The sequence below is a fragment of the Schistocerca gregaria genome, chromosome 6 (genome assembly GCF_023897955.1).
Source record: "Schistocerca gregaria isolate iqSchGreg1 chromosome 6, iqSchGreg1.2, whole genome shotgun sequence".
Lineage (NCBI taxonomy): Eukaryota > Metazoa > Arthropoda > Insecta > Orthoptera > Acrididae > Schistocerca > Schistocerca gregaria.
Genome location: NC_064925.1, coordinates 136065788 through 136079260, shown reverse-complemented (window position 1 = coordinate 136079260; position 13473 = coordinate 136065788). Strand labels below are relative to the sequence as shown.

The following is a 13473-nucleotide window of genomic DNA, read 5'->3' as shown; positions in this document are numbered from 1 at the left end:
CTCAGTTAGTGGTACAAAAAGTACCCTCCGCCGCACACCATTAGGTGGCTTGCGGAATATGATGTAGGTGTAGATATGGAGAATATTTTCCTCTTTAAGTCATGCAAATAATAACAACAGCGGAAAATGGTACAACAGGTGTAGGATTCGTTATGAATAGGAAGGTAGGGCAGAGGGTGTGTTACCGTGAACAGTTCAGTGACCGGGTTGTTCTAATCAGAATCGGCAGCAGACCAACAGCGACAACGATAGTTCAGGTATACATGCCGACGTCGCAAGCTGAAGATGAACAGATAGAGAAAGTGTATGAGGATATTGCAGGGTAATGCAGTATGTAAAGGGGGACGAAAATCAAATAGTCATGGGTGACTGGAATACAGTTGTAGGGGAAGGAGTAGAAGAAAAGCTTACAGGAGAGTATGGGCTTGGGACAAGGAATGAAAGAGGAGAAAGACTAATTGAGTTATGTAACAAGTTTCAGTTAGTAACAGCGAATACCCTGTTAGTAGGAGGTATACTTGGAAAAGGCCGGGAGATACGGGAAGATTTCAATTAGATTACATCATGGTCAGACAGAGATTCCGAAATCAGATACTGGATTGTAACGCGTACCCAGGAGCAGATAGAGACTCAGATCACAATATAGTAGTGATGAAGAATAGGCTGAAGTTCAAGACATTAGTCAGGAAGAATCAATACGCAAAGAAGTGGGATACCGAAGTTCTAAGGAATGACGAGATACGTTTGAAGTTCTCTAACGCTATAGATACAGCAATAAGGAATAGCGCAGTAGGCAGCACAGTTGAAGAGGACTGGACATCTCGGAAAAGGGCCATCACAGAAGTTGGGAAGGAAAACATAGGTACAAAGAAGGTAGCTGCGAAGAAACCATGGGTAACAGAAGAAATACTTCAGTTGATTGATGAAAGGAGGAAGTACAAACATGTTCCGGGAAAATCAGGAATACAGAAATACAAGTCGCTGAGGAATGAAATAAATAGGAAGTGCAAGGAAGCTAAGACGAAATGGCTGCAGGAAAAATGTGAAGACATCGAAAAAGATATGATTGTTGGAAGGACAGACTCAGCCTACAGGAAAGTCAAAACAACCTTTGGTGACATTAAAAGCAACGGTGGTAACATTAAGAGTGCAACGGGAATTCCACTGTTAAATGCAGAGGAGACAGCAGATAGGCGTAAAGAATATAGTGAAAGCCTCTACGAAGGTGAAGATTGGTCTGATATGATAGAAGAAGAAACAGGAGTCGATTTAGAAGAGATAGGGTATCCAGTATTAGAATCGGAATTAAAAGAGCTTTGGAGGACTTACGGTCAAATAAGGCAGAAGGGATAGATAACATTCCATCAGAATTTCTAAAACCATTATCGGAAGTGGCAACAAAAGGACTATTCACGTTGGTGTGTAGAATATATGAGTCTGGCGACATACCATGTGACTTTCGGAAAAGCATCATCCACACAATTCCGAAGACGGCAAGAGCTGACAAGTGCGAGAATTATCGCACAATCAGCTTAACAGCTCATACATCTAAGCTGCTTACAAGAATAATATACAGAAGAATGGAAAAGAAAATTGAGAATGCGCTAGGTGACGATCAGTTTGGCTTTAGGAAAAGTAAAGGCACGAGAGAGGCAATTCTGACGTTACGGCTAATAATGGAAGCAAGGCTGAAGAAAAATCAAGACACGTTCATAGGATTAGTCGATCTGGAAAAAGCGTTCGACAATATAAAGTGGTACAAGCTGTTCGAAATTCTGGAAAAAGTAGGGGTAAGCTATAGGGAGAGACGGGTCATATACAATATGTACAACAACCAAGAGGGAATAATAAGAGTGGACGATCAAGAACGAAGTGCTCGTATTAAGAAGGGTGTAAGACAAGGCAGTAGCCTTTCGCCCCTACTCTTCTATCTGTACATCGAGGAAGCAATGATGGAAATAAAAGAAAGGTACAGGAGTGGAATTAAAATACAAGGTGAAAGGATATCAATGATTCGATTCGCTGATGACATTGCTATCCTGAGTGAAAGTGAAGAAGAATTAAATGATCTGCTGAACGGAATGAACAATCTAATGAGTACACAGTATGGTTTGAGAGTAAATCGGAGAAAGACGAAGGTAATGAGAAGTAGTAGAAATGAGAACAGCGAGAAACTTAACATCAGGATTGATGGTCACGAAGTCAATGAAGTTAAGGAATTCTGCTACCTAGGCAGTAAAATAACCAATGACGGACGGAGCAAGGAGGACATCAAAAGCAGACTCGCTATGGCAAAAAAGGCATTTCTGGCCAAGAGAAGTCTACTAATATCAAATACCGGAATTAATTTGAGGAAGAAATTTCTGAGGATGTACGTCTGGAGTACAGCATTGTATGGTAGTGAAACATGGACTGTGGGAAAACCGGAACAGAAGAGAATCGAAGCATGTGGTGCTATAGACGAATGTTGAAAATTAGGTGGACTGATAAGGTAAGGAATGAGGAGGTTCTACGCAGAATCGGATAGGAAAGGAATATGTGGAAAACACTGATAAAGAGAAGGGACAGGATGATTGGACATCCGCTAAGACATGAGGGAATGACTTCCATGGTACTAGAGGAAGCTGTAGAGGGCAAAAACTGTAGAGGAAGACAGAGATTGGAATACGTCAAGCAAATAATTGAGGACGTAGGTTGCAAGTGCTACTCTGAGATGAAGAGGTTAGCACTGGAAAGGAATTCGTGGCGGGCCGCATCAAACCAGTCAGTAGACTGATGACCAAAAAAAAAAAAGTCATGCAGCTCTTGCCAAACACTGCAGGGTACATAAAGAGAACAGACATTTGAATTAATTACACTGTCGCCATAGTATGTCGTTTATAAGCCTTAGGGTGCATAACGAGGAAGTCATTCTTCGCTTCCTTCGCAGGCGGAAGGAGAAGGATAGGAAAACGGTAACTGTCTCCTTCGCTGCACAGTGACTTCCTAAGTATATATGTATATACACGTGGAAATCATCTACATTCTCCATCAACCTCCATAGAATATGCCTTTTTATATAAACGCAATGTGACTTTTTATTCAGATAAGACCACAGAAACTGGATTAACTGGGAGATAAAATATGGAAGTTTTAAAATTATTTACTCATTTTTAATTTTTTTACGATATTTTGTTCAATTACAGTATGGTACAATGAGTGTTATCTGCTACTCGCTTATCAGGAAGTTCAGAAAAAAAATCATGAGAAAGATGGCGAACGCTTATTGTGCAGTTGCTGAAGTTGCAAAAATTGCAGAAAAGCAGACATAAATCGAAAAATGAATCAAAACTGAAATTTAATGGCAATAATGAAAGGTATGACTACTACGAAGAAATGTTAAGAAACGAATGCCAGAACAAGAGACTGACACAAACGAAATGGCGATAAAACTTCCCGAGTTATACCCTCGGTTCAAAACTAGACTGCCTCTCGCACTGCCGTCTATTGGTTGCGTTGTGAAACACGTTGGTGAGTTCATTCGAAATGATGCGTTCATTAGATAAGGGAAATAGCAAATTACAAACAGTTTAATGTTAATATTATTGGTCTGCACAGCAGAAAGGAACACAAATCATTACTGAAATTATTGTCATTAGTATTCATTGCGAAATGCGTGATTGAAATTTAAATGTAAATGTATACGTGAAAAAACAATCGTGGTGGAGAATTGGTAATGAAATTTACTGTCGAAATAACTACAAATTTCTTTAATTATTTCATTTTAGGGTTCATTTACTAGAATTCGTTAGTGAAAGAAAATTAAAACATTATCCTTTCTTTTCTGTCTTTTTGGTCCTCACATATGAGCTAATAATCGTTGCATTCAGTAGCACATGCGACTACGCAGATAACGCAAAAATTTGAAAATTGAAACTTTACAGACATAGACAGAACTCATTTTCATAAAAGAAACTGTTGTTAAATTTAGGCTGAAGGAGGACATTTACAGACACTCCAGTAGGTAATACTGGGCCTGCCTCCTTACATTCAACACTAATTTTCGAGGAATTAGAGTTCACCTTCTGCAATGACATCTGTTTACAGCATCATGATGATCGCATCCGTGTTTGGCGACATCGCGGTGAACGCACGTTGGAAGCGTGTATTCGTCATCGCCATACTGGCGTATCATCCTGTAAGTAGGCTGTTTAGGTTTTTTTATTGGTAACGCCACATAGCGCTCTGAATGAAAAATCACTGGCTGTGCTGTGTGCAGTCAGTGGCTGGTTGGCATTGTTGTAATACTCGCCATTGTATCGTTGGGCAGCTGGATGTTAACAGCGCGTAGCGTTGCGCAGTTGGAGATGAGCCGCCAGCGGTGGTGGACGTGGGGAGAGAGATGGCGGAGTTTTGAAATTTGTAAGACTGGATGTCATGAACTGCTATATACATTATGACTTTTGAACACTATTGATGTAAATACATTGTTTGTTCTGTATTAAAATCTTTCATTTGCTAACTATGCCTATCAGTAGTTAGTGCCTTCCGTAGTTTGAATCTTTTATTTAGCTGGCAGTAGTGGTGCTCGCTGTATTGCAGTAGTTCGAGTAAACAAGATTTTTGTGAGGTAAGTGATTTGTGAAACGTATAGGTTAATGTTAGTCAGGGCCATTCTCTTGTAGGGATTACTGAAAGTCAGATTGTGTTGCGCAAAAAAAAAAAAAAAATTAAAAAAAATATTGTGTGTCAGTTTAAGCACATTCTTGTATAATTTTTCTAAGGGGACGTTGCAATCCGGCGTGATGATATGAAGTGCCATTGGTTACACGTCTCGGTCACCTCTTGTTCGCATTGATGGCACTTTGAACAATGGACGTTATATTTCAGATGTGTTACGACCCGTGGCTCCACCCTTCATTCAATCCCTACATTTCAGCAGGATAATGAACGACCGCATGTTGCAGGTCCTGTACGGGCTTTTCTGGATACAGAAAATGTTCGACTGCTGCCCTGCCCAGCACATTCTCCAGATCTCTCACCAATTGAAAACGTCTGGTCAATGGTGGCCGAGCAACTGGCTCGTCACAATACACCAGTCACTACTCTTGATGAACTGTGGTATCGTGTTGAAGCTGCATGGACAGCTGTACCTGTACACGCCATCCAAGTTCTGATTGACTCAATGCCCAGACGTATCAAGGCGGTTATTACGGCCAGAGTTGGTTGTTGTGGGTACTGATTTCTCAGTATTTATGCACCCAAACTTGGTGACAATGTAATCACATGTTGGTTCTAGTATAAGGTATTTGTCCAATGAATTCCCATTTATCATCTGAATTTCTTCTTGGTGTAGCAATTTTAATGGCCAGTAGGGTATACATCATATAAAAACATAGCTATTTATGTTCAACGTCTTCGCAACTACTTGCTAGATTTCAAAAAAAGCTTGTTAACCATATCATTTGCTACATGGAAAAAAGCACTGTGCGGTTTCGAACCTGCTAGCGCTCAAACGGCTGGTGGTTGCGCTGAAAAACAAGTGTAATGCACTTCGCGCCAATTCCCAGACTGTATTTACCCAGTACTTGAGAATGAGGGCACTTAGCAATTTGCAAAAATCATTACACTTAAATTGCCGTCTTTAGAAAACATTTTCTCGCTGACACCCGCAGCAAAATGATGAAAGGAAGTAAACTTTATCGTTTATTAAGCTTGCATTCGTCATTAAGTAAAACTGCCGCGTTAGGTGTGACGTTTTAATTTATTACTATCTTACTGCAAACTGTATCCGCATCACATTTTGCAGACAGTCTCCGTATACATCACTGAATGTACATGGTCCAAATGGCTCTGAGCGCTATGGGACTTAACATCTGAGGTCATCAGTCCCTTAGAACTTAGAACTACTTAAACCTAACTAACCTAAGGACATAACACACATCCATGCCCAAGGCAGGATTCGAATCTGCGACCGTAGCGGTCGCGCGGCTCCAGACTGTAAAGCCTAGAACCGCTCGGCCACTCCGACCGCCCTGAATGTACGTGGAATCGTGTATCATTGTACGACTCATAATTCAGGAGGTACGACGACGTAAGCGCTGACATGAGTGGAAAAAATGCAGCGGAAATTACCCACATTATGCTCATCCATTGTTTGGTAATGACAGCACTTAGAGCCTTCCAGCAAAACTTGCTTTCTTAACCTCACATATATAACACATTACCTCATTTGTAAACCAAGCATAAGTTTGAAGCTCTTTTATACAGTGGAGTTTGGTTCTTTAAAGAATGGGGGATTCACGGGTTACTTACTATCTGCAAAGAAGAACTGTTGGTTTAAGAAGAACGTACATCCCATAGGGGTGGAAATGAACATAGAAGCATAACTCAGAAACATGTCGAGCAATTTCAATCAAATTTGTTACGTAAGTTTCTTATTATTGTACAAATACTGTGGCAGTAACTCTCCCTAGTTCGGCTAACAAGATACGAGGTAAAAATGTTCGAAAACGATCAATTGGTATTTATTTCCTGTAGTTAGTTGACTTAGAATGCTTTAAAAGAATGAAGTGCAATTTGTCTTTTATCTGGTAAAAAATATTCAGTATCCAAGATCGCATAAATTAGTCTTTATTGCTAACAACCGGTTTTGGCAGTTGTAACTTACTTAAAGAAATAAAGGCCATTGCCGGCCGATGTGGCCGAGCTGTTCCAACGCTTGAGTCTGGAAGCGCGCCACCGCTACGGACGCAGACTCGAATCCTGCCTCGCGCATAGATGTGTGTGATGTAATTAGGTTAGGTTTAAGTAGTTCTAAGTTCTCGGGGACTGATGACTCAGATGTTCAGTCCCATAGTGCTCAGAGCCATTTGTACCATTTGAGCATGTTAGTTGTAAATAAGCTGGTAAAGAGTAATGCTAGACAAAGCGGTTTACTTCCGTATTTTCTTAAGTTGGCTTCTCCGACCACAGTGTCCCTATCTAATATTGTTCACTGGTGCATTCTCTACGTCCTAATGCTTTTTGCACGCTCTTACAGAAACATCCTGTACATACGTTTCCAAAAGATTTGCTGATGGAATGCATAGAATTGCTGTCCTAGAACCAGCTAAAGCAAAAATTCGATAATTTATGTTTGTTGAACTGCCCAGAGAAATAAATCCCTTGAATATGTATCACCTTTGTTAGGAACCGCGAGCGTTTCTGAGCAGCTATTTTATAGAGTAAAGCACACAAAGAGTGAAAATACAACCAAGCTCTCAGATGAAAACTTTGAGAACACCCTGAGAATTGCAACTTCTTCGATCGAACCTGCTATTCACACATCACATTCCAAAATTCAAGTCAAAATCAGATTAATTCTGTGATTTGTAATTACTGATATACAAAATTGTAAATGAAATCTACATACAAAATGTCACATTAAGTCCATCTTGCTTTTCCGGAATAAACAGTCATAAATTAATAAATTTCAAATTACTTACATGTGTCAACTGTATACGAGGGTAATCCCAAAAGTAAGGTCTCCTATTTTCTTATAAGTACATAGACTAGTTTATTTCTCAATGGTTTACATCAGTTTACAGCTTGAACATTTAACTAATTTTCGACATAATCACAATTTTTTTCGATGTTTTTGTAGACGTTGTGGCAGTTTATGTATGCCCATGTCATACCAGCTCGCCGCCATGCTGTTAAAAAAGTTATGAACCTCTTCTTTCACCTCGTCGTCGGAGCTGAATCTCTGGGACCACAATTAACGCTGACAGGTACTGTGAGACTGTGGAAAAACTCAAACGGGCAATTCAGAACCGGAGAAGAGGAATGTTGAGCAAGGGCGTACACACTCTCCATGACACCACTCCCCCACACATCGCTCGGCAAACCGTTGCTCTCCTGCAACATTTTCAGTGGAACATAACCACCCACCCACTTTATAGTCTTGGCTTGGCGCCCAGTGACTATCACCTGTTCCCTAAGTTAAAAGAACATTTGGCCGGAAAGCGATTCAGCTCCGACGATGAGGTGAAAGTAGAGGTTCATAACTTTCTGAACAGCATGGAGGCGAGTTGTTATTTCATGGGCATACAAAAACTGCCACAGAGTCTACAAAAATGCATCGACAGAAATGGTGATTATGTCGACAATGGCTCTGAGCACTATGGGAGTAAACATCGCAGGTCATCAGTCCCCCAGACTCAGAACTACTCATCGTAACTAAACTAAGGACATCACACACACCCATGCCCGAGGCAGGATTCGAAACTGCGACCGTAGCAGCATCGCGGTTCCGGACTGAAGCGCCTACAGCTGCTCGGTCACAGCGGCCGGCTATGTCGAAAAATGCTCAAGCTGTAAACTGATGTTAACCATTGTAGAAATAAGCAGGTCTATGTACTTATAAAAAATAGGAGACCTTACTTTTGGGATTACTCTCGTACCTACGACAGTCTTTTTTTTGGTTTCTGTCAGCATTACGTGCTGCCCAAAATTACTCGTCTTCCAGTGCGGCCCAGGTAAGGTAAAAAGGGGGACAACTCTGTTTTAAATGACCTAGGTTGATGAAGGTAACTGCCTGGGATGGTGAAGTGCATGACATAGCATTCTAGGATTTCGATAGACAAAAGTTGTCCCTTCCCTTTTTTTCGGTAAAAACTGGGAGAGGAAAAACGTACCATTCTTGTGCCATGAACTGCATGACGTTTCCTGTACACTGCGTACATTGACAGCTAAGGATTAGTGCTAACCATAATTGTGGGTATTACGAAAGTGTTATGGAGTTGCTCTAACTACAGCGAGGATTTCCCGTTCTGTGTGTTGGCAGCTGGCGAAGCTGTTCTCTCACAGCTGGACGATGGGCGCCTTCATCTGCAAGCTGCTGCATTACCTGCAGAGCGTGTCCGCCATCTGCTCCGTGCTCACGCTCACCGCCATGAGCATCGAGAGGTGAGTCCAGTCGACAATCTCCTTCTCTCACCCGCTCCCATTCCCTTCAGGAAGCTAAAGTGTGACAAGAACAGTTGTCGTCTTCTTATTATTTCGTCCTAACATGTGGTAAACTGTAATTGTGTTAGTGAAAAGTATTGTAACACCGAAGCCCCCTCCCACACTCTCCCACCTCCAATCCTTCACTCTGGGTGGATCTATATTTTCTTGTGTAAAATATTCCAGCATTCCGGACTCTGATGTGAAATGCTATCATCACCGTGAAAACATACAGGGAGCATCAGAAACACTTCTACAAACTTTGGGGACACGTTCACCACAATAAAGCCAGAAAAAATGGTGTGAAATTCCTTCGCTTTTAGTATGTTGCTGACATTTTACGTTGAACAGGTGAAGTTTACAAGTAATAATTTAAGCACTCATATGCAAAAGATGTTAAGTCACTGTTTCAAAGTTTTGCAGGAAAGCTAATTAAAGTTTTGAAATGTATTCACAAATATCAAAATATCAGTACACATGAATGGAATTTACTTAGTGGGTCAGTCTGGTACACAATATTTTACTGAATATTTCTCCCCTTTTTTACACATGTAGCACGTGTAACAGCTGTTTTTTTTTATTGTGAATTAAAAACTTTTGACTTACAACGAATGTAAAATTGTGAACTGGCTTTCGTAACAATTTCTGATCCTTATTGTTTGAGTTTTTTCATTATAAAATAGAGGGTGTTTATAAATGAATATGGGTGTTTTAACGCTTTATAATATTTATAACATAAAACTTACAGGCAGATTAAAACTGTGTGCCCGACCGAGACTCGAACTCGGGACCTTTGCCTTTCGCGGGCAAGTGCTCTACCATCTGAGCTACCGAAGCACGACTCACGGCCGGTACTCACAGCTTTACTTCTGCCAGTATCCGTCACATTCTGGAAACATCCCCCAGGCTGTGGCTAAGCCATGTCTCCGCAATATCCTTTCTTTCAGGAGTGCTAGTTCTGCAAGGTTCGCAGGAGAGCTTCTGTAAAGTTTGGAAGGTAGGAGACGGATACTGGCAAAAGTAAAGCTGTGAGTACCGGGCCTGAGTCGTGCTTCGGTAGCTCAGATGGTAGAGCACTTGCCCGCGAAAGGCAAAGGTCCCGAGTTCGAGTCTCGGTCGGGCACACAGTTTTAATCTGCCAGGAAGTTTCGTATCAGCGCACACTCCGCTGCAGAGTGAATATCTCATTCTCATAAAACTTACAGTTATAAATGATATGTCAAATGAAAGAGCAACTCAAACAGTTTATCGAGAACCTTATAAATATTTATTGTGAGCACCATTTGTCACACGCCACACATCAAATGTTTGTTGTGCCGTATCCCGGCGGATAGTTTATGGGCCTTTCTTTTTTGGTGAACGTACAGTAACTGGCACTATCTTACCTTGGATACACTAGAGCAATGGCTCTTCCCTCAGATGGAAGAAGCCAGAGAACAACATTTTCCAGCAAGATGGTGTACCACCTCACTGGCATAGCGAAATACGCGATTGATTGAACTTCACCGTACCCAAGCGCTGGATAGGCCGCAAGGGTCCCAATGACAGGGCTTGCTTTGCATGGCCTCCGCGTTCACCCGACCTAACGCCATGTGATTTTTTTCCTTTGGGCATTCGTCAAGGATCGTGTGTACGTGCCTCCGCTACCAGCAAACCTCCCTGAATTAAGAAACTGGATTGAAGCACCTGTTGCTATAATCACAGAAGACACACTTATCAACGTTTGGGAAGAGCTCGGCCATAGACTTTATGTCTGCCGTGTGACAAATGGTGCTCACACTGAACATTTATAAGGTTCTTGGTAAAACTGTTTGAGTTGTTTACATTTGACAGATAATTTATAGCTGTAAGTTTAACGTAATAAATATGATAAAGCGCTAAAACCGTGATATTCATTTATAAACACCCTGTATTACAAGAAGTTATCATAACTACTGTTATATTCTCCACTATACATTTTTACAGCACTGTTGTATACTAAAGAGAGTGGATGTATTACATAAATTTTATTTTTATCAAAATAATACCACTCCATCTCTATTACATCCTCTTCCACATCACTTCCATGCAGCATTGTGTCATAAAATGTGGTACTTTCTGGCAGAGTAACATGTTCCAGCAGCGAGCATCTTCATCATACTTTGACTTCTTTACCTTACGAAACCACTGTGGTGTATTTTGAGCGTTGCCATAACTTATAGAAATATATTTACATATGTTGCAGGACTGTTTGTTTTTTATTCTGTGATATCGTATTTCAGATAAAGCCTACGAAGGTTACGAAAGGCACTTCTGTAAATCCACGCGCCAAGATTAAAGGCTTTCACTGCAAGTGTAGGTATGCAGAAAAGTGCTGCTCTGATCAAAAAGATATGATATTCAAAAGCTTCAATGAAGTAGACACTCATGAGCAACCAAATACTTATCTCCACAGTTGTATGGAACAGCAGTATGGCAATTCGCAGTTATAAAATAAAAGCAGAGTTTTCTGTGGCAAAAATTACCATATTTACACGAATCTAATGCCCCATTTTTGTCCAGATGTAATATTTTACACTGTACTGTGCGTTGGATTCAGTGCCACATTACAATCTGATAAAGACTACTATGCTCTTGACAAGTAAAGCTATTTAATAGGTACTTATAATAATAATTATTATAATTGTAACTATAATTATCATTATAATTACAATTACAGTTAACAGTAACTGACACAGTCATGACTTAAGAGTATATATATATTAAAATTCCATTATACTGTTAAAAATAACTATTCATTATTATGATTATTCTGTCATGAGCCAGAGAATGATACGTCATGTTTTTGAGCCGTATTAATGAAAACAGTCCGACATCTCACGTCCAGACTTGTTTTCATCGCAAGCTGGATGCCAAACAGAGTTAAACTACATACCAGAAAGATGTCATATGTGATTGTGTTCAAGTTAAAGTATGCATGATGGCATTTCATGGTCTTTACGATATAAAGCAAGAAAGATTGGGTCGAAAAGTAAGCAGATTGGTTAATCCACCGAAGGGCGATAGAGGAAAGCATGCTCCTGGACTTAAGACACGTTATTATGTTTGCCAGAAGATACGTGATTTTATTGTCAATTTTCCCACTCAGTAGAGTTATTATTGTCGCTCAAAAAGTATAACTGAGAAACTTCTGTCTGCTCAACAGACAGAGTTTCAGTTACATGGGGACTTCAGTGATCAGTACCCTGAGTTGCAGAACAATGTAATGTACTAATTGTTTAATGATATATTCCAACGCCATTTTCATTTGAAATTTGCTCAGCCGAAAAGAGAAATTTTTCGTGATGGCACTAAAACGCGTTAACGGTGTAGTGGTGCAGCATCTAGTGAGCAAGCTATAGCTGCTGCCATGGTGGAAAAATTGGGCTGCCAGGAAGATGAACATTTCTACACAGATGATTTTGTTCATAGCTGTAGTTGAGCAGCTGCAGAATATTTCAACAAAGATAAAAGGCATCAGCTGTACAACAATACCTTTATTTGGTTCACTTTGCCGGTTTCAACAGTTTAAACTGTCATCTTCAGAAGTGAAATATGCTCAAATCGCTGGTAAGCTAACGTCAAAATAAGAACCTGACGATAGTGTCCTTTGTCACAGAATCAATAACATAGACTGACGTCGCTAAACATTTATGAAAGTGCGACGAGTTGCAACAGTCAAATCGCAAATCGTACATGGTGTATGCTAGTAGACTTTCGTCGCATATTCTGTGTACGATTTGTGATTTCACAGTTCATTGTCTGCTACTCATCGAAGATATCATATACTTTTAGCAATGTCACTTTACATTTTTGATTCGTAACAAAGGACACTACCGTCCAGTTCTTATTTTGACGTTTGATTGCCAGTAATTTTAGCCTATTTCACTTTCTAAGATGACAATTTCAACTGTTGAAAACTGTAAACTGAACAATATAAAGGTTTTCTTGAGCAGTTGACGACTGACTTTTTAGTATTTTTGATTTCTACAGGAGATCTGAGAAAGAGCCTACAATACAGGGATTTTTTTATATTAAAAGAATACCTCATCCGGCAACAAACATTTGCCAAGAAGAACACAACTATGGCTGCATAGTTTAGTTGTATGTAACCTGTCTTCCAACCACGCAACTCTATTTATGTCCTCCAAAACAGTTTGTGGAAAATCGGTAAATGAGGTCATGAGCTGTCTGAAATATCGCAAACGAAGTTGATCAGTCTCTCGAACAGCTACATGTTTTCATGGACAACTGTGCATCGCAGGGCAAAAACAGATGTGTGTTTGCATTCTGGTTGCGTCTTTCTCAGGTACGTTTTCAGGAAGTTTATCTCTGTTGCCGTATATTGATAGATTTTTTGGCAAAGTTGGGAAAAAAGGCGAGCAATAGGTAAAGTCTGAATTTCTTTCACAGGGGTCAAAGTGATCAGAGATTCACTGCATAATGCGGTTAAGGCGCTACAGTCTGGAACCGCGTGACCGCTACGGT

General features: G+C 40.3%; 1 protein-coding gene across 2 annotated transcripts in view; it reads left to right on the top strand.

Annotated features, from left to right (window-relative positions):
• The window catches only part of LOC126278581 (QRFP-like peptide receptor), a 1030767-nt gene that overhangs the window by 876801 nt on the left and 140493 nt on the right, over positions 1–13473 (top strand). For both annotated transcript variants that reach the window (XM_049978791.1, XM_049978790.1), the window contains exon 3: positions 8807–8928. In XM_049978791.1, coding sequence (XP_049834748.1) covers positions 8807–8928 — 122 coding nt within the window. The remainder of the gene's footprint in view (positions 1–8806; positions 8929–13473) is intronic.